At 46.0% G+C, this 21,382-nt stretch overlaps 1 protein-coding gene across 1 annotated transcript in view; it reads right to left on the minus strand.

The window, feature by feature from the left end:
• The window catches only part of LOC139532856 (Krueppel-like factor 5), a 38,020-nt gene extending 19,794 nt beyond the window's left edge, over positions 1-18,226 (minus strand). Inside the window, exons 1-3 of the mRNA XM_071330974.1 lie at positions 17,657-18,226; positions 11,446-12,532; positions 2,150-2,209 (exon numbers count right to left, since the gene is read on the minus strand). Of these exons, the coding sequence (XP_071187075.1) occupies positions 2,150-2,209; positions 11,446-12,532; positions 17,657-17,842 (1,333 nt within the window). The 5' untranslated portion in view covers positions 17,843-18,226. The remainder of the gene's footprint in view (positions 1-2,149; positions 2,210-11,445; positions 12,533-17,656) is intronic.
• Between the last annotated feature and the right edge of the window lie 3,156 nt (positions 18,227-21,382).

Raw genomic sequence — 21,382 nt, forward strand, 5'->3', positions numbered from 1 at the left:
TGAGTGAGAGAGAGAGAGACCATGCCTCAGGACTACCTGGCCTGATGACTCCTTGTTGTCCCCAGTCCACCTGGTCGTGCTGCGGCTCTAGTTTCAACTGTTCTGCCTGCGGCTATCGAACCCTGACCTGTTCACCGGACGTGCTACCTGTTCACCGGACGTGCTACCTTGTCCCAGACCTGCTGTTTTCAACTCTCTCTCTCTACCGCACCTGCTGTCTTGACCTCTGAATTTACTCCTCTTGCACCCTCACTGTGATTATTATTTGACCCTGCTGGTCATCTACGAACATTTTGAAAAACAATATGGCCTTAAATGGCCATGTACTCTTATAATCTCCACCCGGCACAGCCAGAAGAGGACTGGCCCACCCCTCAGAGCCTGGTTCCTCTCTAGGTCTCTTCCTAGGTTCCTTGCCTTTCTAGGGGAGTTTGGCCTAGCCGCCGCATGCTGCATCGCTTGCCGTTTGGAGATTTAAACTGGGTTTCTGTAGAAGCCCTTTGTGACATCTGCTTTCTAAAGACACGTGATTGGTTGAGGGAAGGCAGTAACAGGAAGAGAGAAGAGAAGATGTCAAATGTTGACACCAGATATATCAGTCCAGTCTTGGACCCCCCCTATCTGGGGACATTCAACTGCACTGTGTTCTTCTATCTGATATGACTGGTCTCACGCAGCACATTCCCCAACGCCCCCCCCCCCAGAATATCCCTTATCCCCAGAGTTAACCACGCAGCGGCCAGGAACTACCACAGTGTTGATGCCCCCCCCCCCCCCCTCCAGAATATCCCTTATCCCCAGAGTTAACCACGCAGCAGCCAGGAACTACCGCAGTGTTGATGCCCCCCCCCCCCCCCAGAATATCCCTTATCCCCAGAGTTAACCACGCAGCAGCCAGGAACTACCACAGTGTTGATGCCCCCCCCCCCCCCCCCCCCAGAATATCCCTTATCCCCAGAGTTAACCACGCAGCAGCCAGGAACTACCACAGTGTTGATGCCCCCCTCCCCCCCCAGAATATCCCTTATCCCCAGAGTTAACCACGCAGCGGCCAGGAACTACCACAGTGTTGATGCCCCCCCCCCCCCCCCCCCCCCAGAATATCCCTTATCCCCAGAGTTAACCACGCAGCAGCCAGGAACTACCGCAGTGTTGATGCCCCCCCCCCCCCCAGAATATCCCTTATCCCCAGAGTTAACCACGCAGCAGCCAGGAACTACCACAGTGTTGATGCCCCCCCCCCCCCCCCCCAGAATATCCCTTATCCCCAGAGTTAACCACGCAGCAGCCAGGAACTACCACAGTGTTGATGCCCCCCTCCCCCCCCAGAATATCCCTTATCCCCAGAGTTAACCACGCAGCGGCCAGGAACTACCACAGTGTTGATGCCCCCCCCCCCCCAGAATATCCCTTATCCCCAGAGTTAACCACGCAGCAGCCAGGAACTACCGCAGCTATTTCACGATGGACAGCCCACGCCTCCGATGCCACATTGTGATTATTAAATGACACATTTCACAGAGCTCTCACACACACGGTCAGGAGGACAACAGGGGAATAACACGTTGACAGGAACGCAACACACTGCATTCTTAACGGCCAAGCGTTATACTGTATGTAGAACCCCCCTCAACCCTCACAGAAATCCCCCTCAACCCTCACAGAAAGCCCCCTCAAACCCTCACAGAAAGCCCCCTCAAACCCTCACAGAAAGCCCCCTCAAACCCTCACAGAAAGCCCCCTCAAACCCTCAGAAAGCCCCCTCAAACCCTCACAGAAAGCCCCCTCAAACCCTCACAGAAAGCCCCCTCAACCCTTACAGATGAAAACGTTCTAGAAGTCCTGAAACATTCTAGAACTCCTCAATATTCTAGAACTCCTGCTGACACAGAGCGGGAGAATTGTGAAGTGTTGTCGACTTATCCGCCTGTTTAACGGAACGGCATATCGAGGGCGGGCGGAGCGAGGATAACTTCCCCCCCAAGCAGCATGCAAGTAATGAATGTGTAGCGCATGCCAACACCACGCTCCTGCCTAGCAACACCACGAGGAACGACCAAAAATAAAAGAGGCCGACGTCCGTCCACCCGCCTTTAATAACGAGGTCTTTATTTAAAACACGGTTAATTCAAAAGAGAGGAGCTCTTACCGGTGTGAGTCCTCAGGTGGGCTTTCAGATGGGAAGACTTGGTGTACACTTTCTTACATCCTGGAAAACAACACACAGAGAAGGAGAAAACGATATGATCAGGATTATTTAAAAAAAGGCACAAGTTCAGGAATATGCACAACATACATCAAATGTTCTGGTCCGCAATTACGAGCCCTCTGGTCCGCAATTACGAGCCCTCTGATCCGCAATTACGAGCCCTCTGGTCCGCAATTACGAGCCCTCTGGTCCGCAATTACGAGCCCTCTGGTCCGCAATTACGAGCCCTCTGGTCCGCAATTACGAGCCCTCTGGTCCGCAATTACGAGCCCTCTGGTCCGCAATTACGAGCCCTCTGATCCGCAATTACGAGCCCTCTGATCCGCAATTACGAGCCCTCTGATCCGCAATTACGAGCCCTCTGATCCGCAATTACGAGCCCTCTGATCCGCAATTACGAGCCCTCTGATCCGCAATTACGAGCCCTCTGATCCACAATTACGAGCCCTCTGACCCACAATACGAGCCCTCTGACCCACAATACGAGCCCTCTGACCCACAATACGAGCCCTCTGACCCACAATACGAGCCCTCTGACCCACAATACGAGCCCTCTGATCCACAATACGAGCCCTCTGATCCACAATACGAGCCCTCTGACCCACAATACGAGCCCTCTGACCCACAATACGAGCCCTCTGACCCACAATACGAGCCCTCTGACCCACAATACGAGCCCTCTGACCCACAATACGAGCCCTCTGATCCACAATACGAGCCCTCTGATCCACAATACGAGCCCTCTGATCCACAATACTATCTGTCTATGGATTCCGCTGTCCTGCGATTCTATCAACAGTATGTGTTCTACAATACTATCTCTCAATGGAATGATGTTCTACAATACTATATATCTATGGATTCTGCTGTTCTACTATACTATATATCTGTGGATTCTGCTGTTCTACTATACTATATATCTATGGATTCTGCTGTTCTACAATAATATTTATCTGTTCTACAATACTATATATCTATGGATTCTGCTGTTCTACTATACTATATATCTGTGGATTCTGCTGTTCTACTATATATCTATGGATTCTGCTGTTCTACAATACTATATATCTGTGGATTCTGCTGTTCTACTATACTATATATCTATGGATTCTGCTGTTCTACTATACATCTATGGATTCTGCTGTTCTACTATACTATATATCTGTGGATTCTGCTGTTCTACTATACTATATATCTATGGATTCTGCTGTTCTACTATATATCTATGGATTCTGCTGTTCTACAATACTATATATCTGTGGATTCTGCTGTTCTACTATACTATATATCTATGGATTCTGCTGTTCTACTATACATCTATGGATTCTGCTGTTCTACTATACTATATATCTATGGATTCTGCTGTTCTACAATAATATTTATCTGTTCTACAATACTATATATCTATGGATTATGCTGTTCTACAATACTATATATCTATGGATTCTGCTGTTCTACTATACTATATATCTATGGATTCTGCTGTTCTACTATACTATATATCTATGGATTCTGCTGTTCTACTATATATCTATGGATTCTGCTGTTCTACTATACTATATATCTATGGATTCTGCTGTTCTACTATATATCTATGGATTCTGCTGTTCTACAATACTATATATCTGTGGATTCTGCTGTTCTACTATACTATATATCTATGGATTCTGCTGTTCTACTATACATCTATGGATTCTGCTGTTCTACTATACTATATATCTATGGATTCTGCTGTTCTACAATAATATTTATCTGTTCTACAATACTATATATCTATGGATTATGCTGTTCTACAATACTATATATCTATGGATTCTGCTGTTCTACTATACATCTATGGATTCTGCTGTTCTACAATACTATATATCTATGGATTCTGCTGTTCTACTATACTATATACCTGTGGATTCTGCTGTTCTACTATACTATATATCTATGGATTCTGCTGTTCTACAATAATATTTATCTGTTCTACAATACTATATATCTATGGATTCTGCTGTTCTACAATAATATTTATCTGTTCTACTATATATCTATGGATTCTGCTGTTCTACTATACTATATATCTATGGATTCTGCTGTTCTACTATATATCTATGGATTCTGCTGTTCTACAATACTATATATCTATGGATTCTGCTGTTCTACTATACTATATATCTATGGATTCTGCTGTTCTACTATAAATCTATGGATTCTGCTGTTCTACAATATATCTATGGATTCTGCTGTTCTACTATATATCTATGGATTCTGCTGTTCTACTATACTATATATCTATGGATTCTGCTGTTCTACTATACTATATATCTATGGATTCTGCTGTTCTACTATACTATATATCTATGGATTCTGCTGTTCTACTATACTATATATCTATGGATTCTGCTGTTCTACTATACTATATATCTATGGATTCTGCTGTTCTACTATACTATATATCTATGGATTCTGCTGTTCTACTATACTATATATCTATGGATTCTGCTGTTCTACTATACATCTATGGATTCTGTTGTTCTACTATACTATATATCTATGGATTCTGCTGTTCTACTATATATCTATGGATTCTGCTGTTCTACTATATATCTATGGATTCTGCTGTTCTACTATACATCTATGGATTCTGTTGTTCTACTATACTATATATCTATGGATTCTGCTGTTCTACTATATATCTATGGATTCTGCTGTTCTACTATATATCTATGGATTCTGTTGTTCTACTATACTATATATCTGTGGATTCTGCTGTTCTACTATATATCTATGGATTCTGCTGTTCTACTATACATCTATGGATTCTGCTATTCTACTATACATCTATGGATTCTGCTGTTCTACTATACTATATATCTATGGATTCTGCTGTTCTACTATACTATATATCTATGGATTCTGCTGTTCTACAATACTATATATCTATGGATTCTGCTGTTCTACTATACTATATATCTGTGGATTCTGCTGTTCTACTATATATCTATGGATTCTGCTGTTCTACAATACTATATATCTATGGATTCTGCTGTTCTACTATACATCTATGGATTCTGCTGTTCTACTATACTATATATCTATGGATTCTGCTGTTCTACTATACTATATATCTATAGATTCTGCTGTTCTACTATACTATATATCTATGGATTCTGCTGTTCTACTATATATCTATGGATTCTGCTGTTCTACTATACTATATATCTATGGATTCTGCTGTTCTACAACACTATATATCTATGGATTCTGCTGTTCTACTATACTATATATCTGTGGATTCTGCTGTTCTACTATACTATATATCTATGGATTCTGCTGTTCTACTATACTATATATCTATGGATTCTGCTGTTCTACTATATATCTATGGATTCTGCTGTTCTACTATACTATATATCTGTGGATTCTGCTGTTCTACTATACATCTATGGATTCTGCTGTTCTACTATACTATATATCTGTGGATTCTGCTGTTCTACTATACTATATATCTGTGGATTCTGCTGTTCTACTATATATATATGGATTCTGCTGTTCTACTATACTATATATCTGTGGATTCTGCTGTTCTACTATACATCTATGGATTCTGCTGTTCTACTATACTATATATCTGTGGATTCTGCTGTTCTACTATACTATATATCTGTGGATTCTGCTGTTCTACTATACTATATATCTATGGATTCTGCTGTTCTACTATACATCTGTGGATTCTGCTGTTCTACTATACTATATATCTATGGATTCTGCTGTTCTACTATACTATATATCTATGGATTCTGCTGTTCTACTATATATCTATGGATTCTGCTGTTCTACTATACTATATATCTGTGGATTCTGCTGTTCTACTATACTATATATCTGTGGATTCTGCTGTTCTACTATACTATATATCTATGGATTCTGCTGTTCTACTATACATCTATGGATTCTGCTGTTCTACTATATATCTATGGATTCTGCTGTTCTACTATATATCTATGGATTCTGCTGTTCTACTATATATCTGTGGATTCTGCTGTTCTACTATACTATATATCTGTGGATTCTGCTGTTCTACTATACTATATATCTATGGATTCTGCTGTTCTACTATATATCTATGGATTCTGCTGTTCTACTATACTATATATCTATGGATTCTGCTGTTCTACTATACTATATATCTGTGGATTCTGCTGTTCTACTATACATCTATGGATTCTGCTGTTCTACTATACTATATATCTGTGGATTCTGCTGTTCTACTATACTATATATCTGTGGATTCTGCTGTTCTACTATATATATATGGATTCTGCTGTTCTACTATACTATATATCTGTGGATTCTGCTGTTCTACTATACTATATATCTATGGATTCTGCTGTTCTACTATACTATATATCTGTGGATTCTGCTGTTCTACTATACTATATATCTGTGGATTCTGCTGTTCTACTATACTATATATCTATGGATTCTGCTGTTCTACTATACATCTATGGATTCTGCTGTTCTACTATACTATATATCTATGGATTCTGCTGTTCTACTATATATCTATGGATTCTGCTGTTCTACTATACATCTATGGATTCTGCTGTTCTACTATACTATATATCTGTGGATTCTGCTGTTCTACTATATATCTATGGATTCTGCTGTTCTACTATATATCTGTGGATTCTGCTGTTCTACTATACTATATATCTGTGGATTCTGCTGTTCTACTATACTATATATCTATGGATTCTGCTGTTCTACTATATATCTATGGATTCTGCTGTTCTACTATACTATATATCTATGGATTCTGCTGTTCTACTATACTATATATCTGTGGATTCTGCTGTTCTACTATACATCTATGGATTCTGCTGTTCTACTATACTATATATCTGTGGATTCTGCTGTTCTACTATACTATATATCTGTGGATTCTGCTGTTCTACTATATATATATGGATTCTGCTGTTCTACTATACTATATATCTGTGGATTCTGCTGTTCTACTATACTATATATCTATGGATTCTGCTGTTCTACTATACTATATATCTGTGGATTCTGCTGTTCTACTATACTATATATCTGTGGATTCTGCTGTTCTACTATACTATATATCTATGGATTCTGCTGTTCTACTATACATCTATGGATTCTGCTGTTCTACTATACTATATATCTATGGATTCTGCTGTTCTACTATATATCTATGGATTCTGCTGTTCTACTATACATCTATGGATTCTGTTGTTCTACTATACTATATATCTATGGATTCTGCTGTTCTACTATACTATATATCTGTGGATTCTGCTGTTCTACTATACATCTATGGATTCTGCTGTTCTACTATACATCTATGGATTCTGCTGTTCTACTATACTATATATCTATGGATTCTGCTGTTCTACTATATATCTATGGATTCTGCTGTTCTACTATAGTATACAGAGCATTCTGAAAGTATTCAGACACCTTGAATTTTCCCACGTTGTTACGTTACAGCCTCTTTCTAAAATATATATGTTTAAATCCTCAATGTACACACCCCATAATGACAAAGCAAAAACAAGTTTTTAAATAGCACATTTACATAAGTATTCAGACCCTTTACTCAGTACTTTGTTGAAGCATCTTAGGCAGTGATTATAGCCTTGAGTCTATCTTGGGTATGACGCTACAAGCTTGGCACACCTGTATTTGGTGAGTTTCTCCCATTCTTCTCTGCAGATCCTCTCAAGCTCTGTCAGGTTGGATGGGGAGTGTTGCTGCACAACTATTTTCAGGTCTCTCCAGAGATGTTAGATCGGGTTCAAGTCCAGGCTCTGGCTGGGCCGCTCAAGGACATTCAGAGACTTGTACCTAAGCCACTCCTGCGTTCTCTTGGCTGTGTGCTTAGGGTTGTCGTCCTTCTGGAAAGTAAAGCTTCGACCCAGTCTGAGGTCCTGAGCGGTTTTCATCAAGGATCTCTCTGTACTTTGCTCCGTTCACCTTTGCCTCAATCCTGACGAGTCTCCCAGTCCCTGCCACTGAAAAACATCCCCCTCAACATGATGCTGCCACAACCACCATGATTCACCTTAGGGATGGTGCCAGGTTTCCTCCAGGCGTGACGCTTGGCATTCAGGACAAAGAGTTTAATCTTGGTTTCATCAGACCAGAGAATCTTGTTTCTCATGGTCTGAGAGTCTTTATGTGCCTTTTGGCAAACTCTAAGCAGGCTGTCATGTGCCTTTTACTGAGGAGTGGCTTCCGTCTGGCTACTCTACCATAAAGGCCTGATTGGTGGAGTGCTGTAGAGATGGTCGTCCTTCTGGAAGGTTCTCCCATCTCCACAGAGGACCTCTAGAGCTCTGTCAGAGGGTGCCCTGACCAAGGCCCTTCTCCCCCGATTGCTCAGTTTGGCTGGGCGTCCAGCTCTAGGAAGAGTTTTGGTGATTCCAAACTTCTTCCATTTAAGAATGATGGAGGCCACTGTGTTCTTGGGGACCTTCAATGCTGCATAAATGTTTTGGTACCCTTCCCCAGATCTGTGCCTCGACACAATCCTGTCTCGGAGCTCTACGGACAATTCCTTCGACCTCATGGCTTGGTTTTTGCTCTGATATGCACTGTCAACTGTAAGACCTTATATAGACAGGTGTGTGCTTTTCCAAATCATGTCCAATCAATTGAATTTAGCACAGGTGGACTCCAATCAAGTTGTAGAAACATCTCAAGGATGATCAATGGAAACAGGATGCACCTGAGCTCAATTTAGAGTGTCATAGCAAAGGGTCTGAATACTTATGTAAATAATGTATTTCTGTTTTAAAATTAGCAGACGTTTCTAAGAACCTGTGTTCTCTGTCATTACGAGGTAAAGAGTAGATCGTTTTTTATTTTTAATAAATTAGCAAAAATGTCTAAACCTGTTTTTGCTTTGTCATTATGGGGTATTGTGTGTAGATTGATGAGGGGGAATAACTATTTAATCCATTTCAGAATAAGACTAATGTAACAAAATGTGGAAAAAGTAAAGGGGTCTGAAAACTTTCGAAGACACCGTCTCCCTGTTCTGCGACACCGTCTCCCTGCTCTGCGACACCGTCTCTATGAGTTCTGCGACACCGTCTCTATGAGTTCTGCGACACCGTCTCTATGAGTTCTGCGACACCGTCTCTATGAGTTCTGCGACACCGTCTCTATGAGTTCTGGGACACCGTCTCCCTGCTCTGCGACACCGTCTCTATGAGTTCCGCGACACCGTCTCTATGAGTTCCGCGACACCGTCTCTATGAGTTCCGCGACACCGTCTCTATGAGTTCCGCGACACCGTCTCTATGAGCTCCGCGACACCGTCTCTATGAGCTCCGCGACACCGTCTCTATGAGCTCCGCGACACCGTCTCTATGAGCTCCGCGACACCGTCTCTATGAGCTCCGAGACACCGTCTCTATGAGCTCCGCGACACCGTCTCTATGAGCTCCGCGACACCGTCTCTATGAGTTCCGCGACACCGTCTCTATGAGTTCTGCGACACCGTCTCCATGAGTTCTGCGACACCGTCTCCCTGAGTTCTGCGACACCGTCTCCCTGAGTTCTGCGACACCGTCTCCCTGAGTTCCGCCACACCGTCTCTATGAGTTCCGCCACACCGTCTCTATGAGTTCTGCCACACCGTCTCTATGAGTTCTGCCACACCGTCTCTATGAGTTCTGCAACCATTTACAACACGCCAGTCAAGACATGCTGAGGAGTTTAGTAACCCTCCAATCCCAGAGCCAGAGGCTATCTGACATCACCGAACATTAGTGAGAGAGCTGCTGACATATAGGAGTACATTAGTATTATATTAGCCGAAGAGGAGTTTGTTTATGTGTGTGTGTGTGTGTGTGTGTGTGTTTCAGTGACTGTCTGGTGTGTTTTTCTAGCTGTGATACACTGTCAGTTTGATGCAACCAATAACACTCTGTCTTGGTCGTCCATTTTCTGTGTCTCTCTGACAGATCTCTAGAGCTTGCATTCAGAACGACACCCTATTCCCTATGTAGTGCACTACTTTTGACCAGTGTTCTGGTCACAATGAGGGCACTGTGTAGGGAATAGGGTGCCATTTGGGACACATGCTAGAGCTGGCTAAAAGCCTGCTGTCGATTACTGAATTATTCAACGTCACATCATTCAGAGGCAACAACCACAGAGAATAGTAACGTTTACTGAAAGTCACTGAGTCAGACCACCACCCATAACACAGGACACTACAGACACTGAGTCAGACCACCACCCACAACACAGGACACTACAGACACTGAGTCAGACCACCACCCACAACACAGGACACTACAGACACTGAGTCAGACCACCACCCATAACACAGGACACTATAGACACTGAGTCAGACCACCACCCATAACACAGGACACTATAGACACTGAGTCAGACCACCACCCATAACACAGGACACTATAGACACTGAGTCAGACCACCACCCATAACACAGGACACTATAGACACTGAGTCAGACCACCACCCATAACACAGGACACTATAGACACTGAGTCAGACCACCACCCATAACACAGGACACTATAGACACTGAGTCAGACCACCACCCATAACACAGGACACTATAGACACTGAGTCAGACCACCACCCATAACACAGGACACTACAGACACTGAGTCAGACCACCACCCATAACACAGGACACTACAGACACTGAGCTAATTGATGGTAAACAACGTATTGCATGTGAGCTAGGAACAAGCACAAAGTCTTCATGACTACACTGAAATAGACGACCAACACACAGAAAGTAAACCTAAAGTAAAGCTCTGCAGCTGAGGGAGGGAGGGAGGAGTCCTGACAGTAGAGAAACAGTATAACCCGTGGGAGGGAGGGAGGGAGGGAGTCCTGACAGTAGAGAAACAGTATAACCCGTGGGAGGGAGGGAGGGAGGGAGTCCTGACAGTAGAGAAACAGTATAACCCGTGGGAGGGAGGGAGGGAGGGAGTCCTGACAGTAGAGAAACAGTATAACCCGTGGGAGGGAGGGAGGGATAAGTCCTGACAGTAGAGAAACAGTATAACCCGTGGGAGGGAGGGAGGGAGGGAGTCCTGACCTGGAGGGAGGGAGAGAGGGAAAGAGGGAGGGAGGAGTCCTGACCTGGAGGGAGGGAGAGAGGGAAAGAGGGAGGGAGGAGTCCTGACCTGGAGGGAGGGAGAGAGGGAAAGAGGGAGGGAGGGAGTCCTGACCTGGGAAGTCACAGTGGTGTATCCTCCTCTTCTCCAGGTCTGGGTTGGTCCTGCGGTTGTAGCGGACCTGCATGGACTGGTTCAGGCTTGGAGCTGGGCCGGAGCCTGGGGCTTGAGTTAGACTTGAGGCTGGGGGCCGAGCCACACCGGTGGGGGAAAGACTGGGGGAGACGCTGACTCCCAGCTTGGAGGCGATAGTGGCGGCATAGGAAGGGGGAGGGGAGAGGTTCTGAAGGAGGTCCTTCTGGCGATCTGGGGAGCTGGGCTCTGAGCTGGGAGGAGAGGGGGGCAGGTAGGGGGCCTTGGCCTGATGGTGCTGGGGCTGCTGGAGGAAGTGAGGGTGAGGGTAGGCCCCTCCCACACTGTGCAGCCCACCACAGTAGCTTGACTTGGCAGTCTGTAGTTGTTGGTGATGCTGCTGGGCCTGGGCGGCTAAGTGTAGGTCGTGGAAGGTGTGCATGATGGGCGAGGGACCGGAACCTCCGTGATGCTGCCCCGCCCGGTGATGAGCATCGTTGCCGTGGTGATGCATGGGCGCGAGAGGGGCGGAGTCCAGCTCTGCAGAGAGCAGCTGGAACAGAGAGTCGTCGTGAGGCAGATCGAACGACCCCAGCTCCTCCTTCACGTAAACAGAACCGCCCGTTGCCACGGTGTCAGAGGTCGGGTCACCGCCACCCGACGGGCTGAACACGCTAGTGAACTCTGGTAACGAAGAAGAAGACACGGACGTTACCGTGTTAAGGCTGACGCTGTTACCGTGGACGCTACTGCTGGGGCAGTGAGGGTGAGGATGGACGAAGGGAGAGGAGGCAGGAGGTTCTGTTTTGACCTGCTGGCCCATGCCTCCACCGTTACCTCCAGGCCCTGGGCGTGCCGGCCGACACAAGCCCATCCTCAGGTAGGCCAGGTCGGGTAGGAAGACGTTCATATTGATGCTGTAAGGAGATCCACCCTGGTCGTCGCTAAAGAAGTGATCCATCACAGAGGCACTGTCCCGCCGAGACTTGTTCTGCTCTGGAGGGTCCGGATGGGGCATCAGGAGCGGCGTCTGGGGGGAGAGATACTTATCCAGCTCACTCTTCCCTGTCTGAGGAGAGAAGAAGACAGACTTAAAACGATTGGCTCATTATTATTTCTGAACCAAATCTCTATTTTGGATGGAAATGGAATGTTATAAAGATGTTTTTTTCTTGCGATTTCACTTTGGTTTTAATTAACTTAATAGTGAAACAATCCTTTAATTGATTTTGTTTTTAATTAACTTGATAGTGAAAGAATCTTTTAATTGATTTTGTTTTAATTAAACTTAATCGTGAAACAATCTTTTAATTGATTTTCGAAGAATACGTTAAAGGTATCTACATTAACTTCAATCATTTACAGACGTGTTCAAATGTGTTGGTACCCTTACAGCTCATTGAAATAACGCTTAATTCCTCCTGAAAAGTGATGAAATTAAAAGCTATTTTATAATGTATACTTGCATGCCTTTGGTGTGTGTCAGAATAAAGCAAAGAAGCTATGAAAAAGAGATGAATTATTGCTTATTCTACAAATATATTCTAAAAATGGCCTGGACACATTTGTTGGTAACCCTTTAGAAAAGATAATAAATAATTGGATTATAGTGATATTTCAAACTAATTTGTTTATTTAATTATTATCACACGTCTCCAATCTTTGTAATCAGTCATTCAGTCTATTTAGAAAAGTAGTCACTGTGCTGTTTGGTATCATTGTCTGCACCACACTGAACATGGACCAGAGACAGCAAAGGAGAGATTTGTCTGAGGAGATCAGAAAGACAATAATAGACAAGCGTGGTAAAGGTAGAGGTAAAGGTAGAGGTAGAGGTAAAGGTAGAGGCAGAGGTAGAGGTAAAGGTAAAGGTAGAGGTAAAGGTAGAGGTAAAGGTAGAGGTAAAGGTAGAGGTAAAGGTAGAGGTAAAGGTAGAGGTAAAGGTAGAGGTAAAGGTAGAGGTAAAGGTAAGGTAAAGGTAGAGGTAAAGGTAAAGGTAGAGGTAGAGGTAAAGGTAGAGGTAAAGGTAGAGGTAAAGGTAGAGGTAAAGGTAGAGGTAAAGGTAGAGGTAAAGGTAGAGGTAAAGGTAAGGTAAAGGTAGAGGTAAAGGCAGAGGTAGAGGTAAAGGTAGAGGTAAAGGTAGAGGTAAAGGTAGAGGTAAAGGTAGAGGTAAAGGTAGAGGTAAAGGTAGAGGTAAAGGTAGAGGTAAGGTAAAGGTAGAGGTAAAGGTAAAGGTAAAGGTAGAGGTAGAGGTAAAGGTAGAGGTAGAGGTAAAGGTAGAGGTAAAGGTAAGAGGTAAAGGTAAAGGTAGAGGTAGAGGTAAAGGTAGAGGTAAAGGTAAAGGTAGAGGTAAAGGTAAAGGTAGAGGTAGAGGTAACGGCTACAAGATCATCTTCCAAGCAGCTTGATGTTCCTGTAACAACAGTTTGAAAATATTATTTAAGAAGAAGTTTCAGGTCCGTGGAACTATAGCCAACCTCCCTGGGCGCGGCCGCAAGAGGAACATCGACCCCAGATTGAACAGAAGGACAGTGCGCATTGTAGAAGAAGAACCAAGGATAACTGCCAAAGAGATACAAGCTGAACTCCAAGGGGGTTTCGCTCTTTTGATCGAAAGTGGCTTCCATAGAAGAAGACGCAGGAAGACTCCAGAGCGAAAGTTGGTTCCCATAGAAGAAGACGCAGGAGGACTCCAGAGCGAAAGTGGGTTCCATAGAAGAAGACGCAGGAGGACTCCAGAGCGAAAGTGGGTTCCAGAGAAGAAGACGCAGGAGGACTCCAGAGCGAAAGTGGGTTCCATAGAAGAAGACCCAGGAGGACTCCAGAGCAAAAGTAGGTTCCCATAGAAGAAGACGCTGGAGGACTCCAGAGCGAAAGTGGGTTCCATAGAAGAAGACGCAGGAAGACTCCAGAGCGAAAGTAGGTTCCCATAGAAGAAGACGCAGGAGGACTCCAGAGCGTAAGTGGGTTCCATAGAAGAAGACGCAGGAGGACTCCAGAGCGAAAGTGGGTTCCAGAGAAGAAGACGCAGGAGGACTCCAGAGCGAAAGTTGGTTCCCATAGAAGAAGACGCAGGAGGACTCCAGAGCGAAAGTGGGTTCCATAGAAGAAGACGCAGGAGGACTCCAGAGCGAAAGTGGGTTCCATAGAAGAAGACGCAGGAGGACTCCAGAGCGAAAGTGAGTTCCATAGACAATAAAAAGCCAGACTGGAATTTGCAAAAATGCATATTGACAAGCCACAATCCTTCTGGGAGAAATGTTCTTTGGAAAGATGAGTCAAAACTGTAGCTTTTTGGCAAGTCACATCATCTCTATGTTCACAGACGAAGAAATTAAGTTTTCAAAGAAACGAACACAACTTCCTACAGTGAAACATGGAGGAGGCTGGGTTATGTTATGGGGCTAGCTGTGCTGCGCTTGGCACAGGGTGCCTTGAATCTGTTCAGGGCACAAATGAAATCTCCAGACTATCAAGGCATTCTGAAGAGAAACGTGTCAGAAAGCTCTGTCTCAGTCACAGGTTATGGTTTCCTCCAACAGGATAATGACCCAAAACGCACAGCTAAACAACACCCATAGAGTGGACAAGAACAAAACTTTGGATTATTCTGAAGTGGCCTTCGAATGAGACCTGATCTGAATACTATCAAACAACTATGGGAAGAGCTGAATCTTACAGTCTGGAGAAGGCACCCATCAAACCTGAGACAGCTGGAGCAGTTTGTTCAGGAAGAGCGGGCCAAACTACCTGTTAACAGGTGCAGAAGGTACCCATCAAACCTGAGACAGCTGGAGCAGTTTGTTCAGGAAGAGTGGGCCAAACTACCTGTTAACAGGTGCAGAAAGCACCCAACAAACCTGAGACAGTTGGAGTAGTTTGTTCAGGAAGAGTGGGCCAAACTACCTGTTAACAGGTGCAGAAGTCACCCAGTGGGCCAAACTACCTGTTAACAGGTGCAGAAAACAGGTAGTTTGGCCCACTGGGTGCTTTCTGCACCTGTTAACAGGTAGTTTGGCCCACTGGGTGCTAACAGGTGCAGAAAGCACCCAGTGGGCCAAACTACCTGTTAACAGGTGCAGAAGTCTCATTGAGAGCTACAGAAAACATTTGATTGCAGTGATTGCCTCTGAAGGTTTGTGCCACAACATTTTAGGTTAATAAGGGTCCCATCATTTGTGTCCATGTCATTTTATTATTTACAATATTATGTTGAATAAAAAAAATCTAAAGCAAAGTCTGATTTCTATTGAATTAATAATTAAATATGGAATAAACAATGGTGGATGGCAATTACTTTAGTCAGTTTCAAGTTATTTCAGAGAAAATTGTGCATTCTTCATTTTTTTGTGAAGGGGTACCAACAAATTTGAGCATGTCTAATGCAACTTGATCTATCATGTCAAACCTCATACAGATGTAGGATCTTAATTTGACCTATATTGTCGTCACAGCGAAATAATCCTGCAGCAATAGGATCTGAACGTTTAGTCCATAACGGTACTTGATCGGTCGACAGGGCTATTAAGCTGAGCCCCGAAAGTAGACTACACAAAAAGTACAATACTGTTAATTATAAATCGTGTGTTAGTATGAGTTTTCGATGCAGAGTTTAAATTCTTCGCAAGAAAAGAGTGATCAAATTAAGATACTACATCTGTATTGTCCATTTAAGAGTTCAGAACCAGTGTTTGACATGTTTCATGCTGAAACTATGTGGTGGCCAGTGGGATGAGGAGTCCGGTAGTAATGTTTGATAGGACAGACAGAGACAGAGTCACCAGTCAAACATTTATCAAGTAGCCTTCAGTGAGCTGCTGCTACATTCCCCCCTCAGCTGTAAACTGTACTCACACCAAGCAGACCAGAGGGCTTTAAACAGGCACTATCTGCTTCCCAAACGGCAGGGCTGTGATTAAAAGTAGTGCACTACATAGGGAATAGGGTGCCATTAACTTAAGTTAAAAGTAGTGCACTACATAGGGAATAGGGTGCCATTAACTTCAGTTAAAAGTAGTGCACTACATAGGGAATAGTGCATTTAACTTTGCTTAAAAGTAGTGCACTACATAGGGAATAGGGTGCCATTAACTTCGGTTAAAAGTAGTGCACTACATAGGGAATAGGGTGCCATTTGGGACAGCAGCCTACTGACAGGTGGTCATGATGAAGGAATGAACCTGACTCTCTCCATTCCTGCTCAGGGAAGAAAAAAAAGCCACACTCTTAATTAACTCTTAAGGTGCACATAAATAACTCATTAAAAGATGATCCAAACTAATGTCCAGTAACCATGTCCTCCATTGGGAAGGAAAACACCCTCCCTATTGGTACTTCCCGATGTCCCGCAAAGTAACTGCTCTGTCCTGTCCTGTTCCGCAATGGCTTGCTGGCTGAAGGAAAAGCTTTTCTATTTCTGTCGTTTAGATCGTCCAGCTGTTAACTGGTCATGTATATCTGTCACAAGTGTTCCGATTAAGGCGGTCGGGGCTGTCTGTCGACATTGCTGGGAAGTTTCTACCTACTATATCGGGTTGGGTCCGGGATCCGCAACGTGCGTTAGAGAGTAGATGGAGTCGGACGGAGTCAGTTGTTGATGGGAATGGTAGCCAAGAAACCAATTGTGAGCGTGTGGGCAACTGGCACTGTCTGGCATAGCTGCCTGTTCTACCAGTTCCAATGAACTATGCGCTAAATGCGTCTGCTATTTTTATTACATTTTATTAAACTATGCAAGTCAGTTAAGAACAAATTCTTATTTTCAATGACAGTGGGTTTAACTGCCTTGTTTAGGGGCAAAATGACAGATTTTTACCTTGTCAACTCGTGGATTCGATCGAGCAACCTTTCAGTTACTAGTCCAACACTCTAACCACTAGGCTACCTGCCTCCCCGACAATATCTCTCGTTCTCAATCATGTAATCTTCCTGCTGTGTCCCGACCCATAGGCCTACACGTCGAATGATAAAATACTTACGACCAAAACAAAAATCAGGAGACATTATTATTACGCACAATTAAAGCGTCAATCTCTTCTACATTTATTTATTTATTATAATACTATAGAATTCCCCTATCACAGAAAAACAGACAGCCTTAGTGCTTGCAACATGCTACCAACCTCGCCCATTCTGAGCTAAAGAATAGCCTACACCGGGGAGAAATCGCAACCACTGAATGAAAGTACATTACCTGGTGCGTGTAGTCACTGTGTCCACTCCTTTCCGTCAGTACGTTCTTAGCATCGAAGCCGTACAGAGCCGACTCCTCGGTCGGGAAGCCTTCCGACAGCATGGGCTTGAGCAGGGTGTAGAACATCTCGTCCTGCCCTGGCCCGGTCCCGGTCCCAGCGCTCATCGTGATCAGCGTCGCGGCCATATAGATTTACTCCTCCCGGAATAACAAGGTGCGAACGGCCGCAATAATAATCATATAACAATAACGACAGATGAAACGGGACGGTGCATGAGAGGACTGACTGTAGCGATGTATTCAAGTCTGTGTTTGGTCTAGTTAGCTATCTCGTCTGACTGGGTTATCCACTCTTACTTGTCTCCGTTCGGTAGGACTGGAGTCTGTTGGGATAGTTCAAAGCTTCTGCTCTTCTCTATCCATGTCAACTCATGCGATGAGAGGAAGCAAGGCGGGCGTGGGGCAGGTTCAGTCGGTTTAGTGTTTCAAAAAAGAAGGCAGGGCGTGGCCAACAAATAAGACAGAACAGAACGTCTCATACACCGTCAAAAGCCTTTGTACAACAACAGTAAACAGCTCCCCAGCACCGAGAACCCTTTCACAGAGGGCTTCTCTCCCTAAAGCCCGGTTTACTAAATATGTAGCGAGGTTACACACATACCAAGGAACGCTCGTTATTATCCTTTTACTCGCCACGTTTCGTGTTCTCAAGCTTTGACCTGCATCATTTCACCGGGGTTCCCCAGTACTTCTAGAACATATCAACACCAAATAAAATCCTTTTTATTTATCACCTGTATGTACATTCTGCGGAATGTGCCTCTACCCGGGAATATTAAACTGTAGTCGACACGTTTCTTTTCAGGGCTCAACAGAGTAAACATTCCCTTTAATTATTCATATTCTGAATGATTCTTTCCAGAAGTTTACTTCAAACATATTTTTTTTTATTGAAGGTATTTTCAAGTTTCATTGACAAAACTAGAACTAGTTCAGAAAGTGAGTGGCTGACCAGGGTGATGGAACCACCGAACAGGGTGATAAACCCGCCGACCAGGGTGATGGACCCGCCGACCAGGGTGATGGACCCGCTGACCAGGGTGATAAACCCGCCGACCAGGGTGATGGAACCGCTGACCAGGGTGATAAACCCGCTGACCAGGGTGATAAACCCGCTGACCAGGGTGATAAACCCGCCGACCAGGGTGATAAACCCGCCGACCAGGGTGATAAACCCGTTGACCAGGGTGATGGAACCGCCGACCAGGGTGATAAACCCGTTGACCAGGGTGATAAACCCGCTGACCAGGGTGATAAACCCCGTTGACCAGGGTGATAAACCCGTTGACCAGGGTGATAAACCCGTTGACCAGGGTGATAAACCCGCCGACCAGGGTGATAAACCCGCTGACCAGGGTGATAAACCCGCCGACCAGGGTGACCGCCGACCAGGGTGATAAACCCGCCGACCAGGGTGATAAACCCGCCGACCAGGGTGATAAACCCGCTGACCAGGGTGATAAACCCGCCGACCCGGGTGATGGAACCACAGACCAGGGTGATAAACCCGCCGACCAGGGTGACGGAACCACCGACCAGGGTGACGGAACCACCGACCAGGGTGACGGAACCACCGACCAGGGTGACGGAACCACCGACCAGGGTGACGGAACCACCGACCAGGGTGATGGAACCACCGACCAGGGTGATGAAACCACCGACCAGGGTGATGGAACCACCGACCAGAGTGATGGAACCACCGACCAGGGTGATGGAACCGCCGACCAGGGTGATGGAACCGCCGACCAGGGTGATGGAACCGCCGACCAGGGTGATGAAACCACCGACCAGGGTGATGGAAACACCGACCAGGGTGATGAAACCACCGACAGGGTGATGAAACCACCGACAGGGTGATGGAACCACCGACCAGGGTGATGAAACCACCGACCAGGGTGATGGAACCACTGACCAGGGTGATGAAACCACCGACCAGGGTGATGGAACCACCGACCAGGGTGATGAAACCACTGACCAGGGTGATGAAACCACCGACCAGGGTGATGAAACCACCGACCAGGGTGATGTAAAAGCTGACCAGGGTGATGAAACCACCGACAGGGTGATGGAAACACCGACCAGGGTGATGGAACCACCGACCAGGGTGATGAAACCACCGACCAGGGTGATGGAACCACCGACCAGGGTGATGAAACCACCGACCAGGGTGATGAAACCACCGACCAGGGTGATGGAACCACCGACCAGGGTGATGAAACCACCGACCAGGGTGATGGAACCACCGACCAGGGTGATAAACCCGCCGACCAGGGTGACGGAACCACCGACCAGGGTGATGGAAACACTGACCAGGGTGATGGAAACACCGACCAGGGTGATGGAACCACCGACCAGGGTGATGGAACCACCGACCAGGGTGATGGAACCCCCGACAGGGTGATGGAACCACCGACAGGGTGATGGAACCTCCGACCAGGGTGATGGAACCACCGACCAGGGTGATGAAACCACCGACCAGGGTGATGGAACCACCAACCAGAGTGATGGAACCGCCGACCAGGGTGATGGAACCACCGACCAGGGTGATGGAACCGCCGACCAGGGTGATGGAAACACCGACCAGGGTGATGAAACCACCGACAGGGTGATGGAACCACCGAAAGGGTGATGGAACCACCGACCAGGGTGATGAAACCACCGACCAGGGTGATGGAACCACCGACCAGGGTGATGGAACCTCCGACCAGGGTGATGAAACCACCGACCAGGGTGATGAAACCACCGACCAGGGTGATGGAACTTCCGACCAGGGTGATGAAACCACCGACCAGGGTGATGGAACCACCGACCAGGGTGATGGAACCACCGACCAGGGTGATGGAAACACTGACCAGGGTGATGGAACCACCGACCAGGGTGATGGAAACACTGACCAGGGTGATGAAACCACTGACCAGGGTGATGGAACCACCGACCAGGGAGATGGAACCACCGACCAGGGTGATGGAAACACCGACCAGGGTGATGGAACCGCCGACCAGGGTGATGGAACCACCGACCAGGGTGATGGAACCGCCGACCAGGGTGATGGAACCGCCGACCAGGGTGATGAAACCGCCGACCAGGGTGATGAAACCGCCGACCAGGGTAATGGACCCGCCGACCAGGGTGATGAAACCACTGACCAGGGTGATGAAACCACTGACCAGGGTGATGAAACCACTGACCAGGGTGATGAAACCACTGACCAGGGTGATGGAAACACTGACCAGGGTGATGGAAACACCGACCAGGGTGATGAAACCACCGACCAGGGTGATGGAAACACCGACCAGGGTGATGGAAACACCGACCAGGGTGATGGAAACACCGACCAGGGTGATGGAAACACCGACCAGGGTGATGGAACCACCGACCAGGGTGATGGAACCACCGACCAGGGTGATGGAACCGCCGACCAGGGTGATGAAACCGCCGACCAGGGTGATGGACCCGCCGACCAGGGTGAAGAAACCACCGACAGGGTGATGAAACCACCGACCAGGGTGACGGAAACACCGACCAGGGTGATGAAACCACTGACCAGGGTGATGGAAACACCGACCAGGGTGATGAAACCGCCGACCAGGGTGATGGACCCGCCGACCAGGGTGATGAAACCACCGACAGGGTGATGAAACCACCGACCAGGGTGATGGAACCACC

The sequence above is a fragment of the Salvelinus alpinus genome, chromosome 10, assembly GCF_045679555.1.
Source record: "Salvelinus alpinus chromosome 10, SLU_Salpinus.1, whole genome shotgun sequence".
In the NCBI taxonomy this organism is placed as follows: Eukaryota; Metazoa; Chordata; class Actinopteri; order Salmoniformes; family Salmonidae; genus Salvelinus; species Salvelinus alpinus.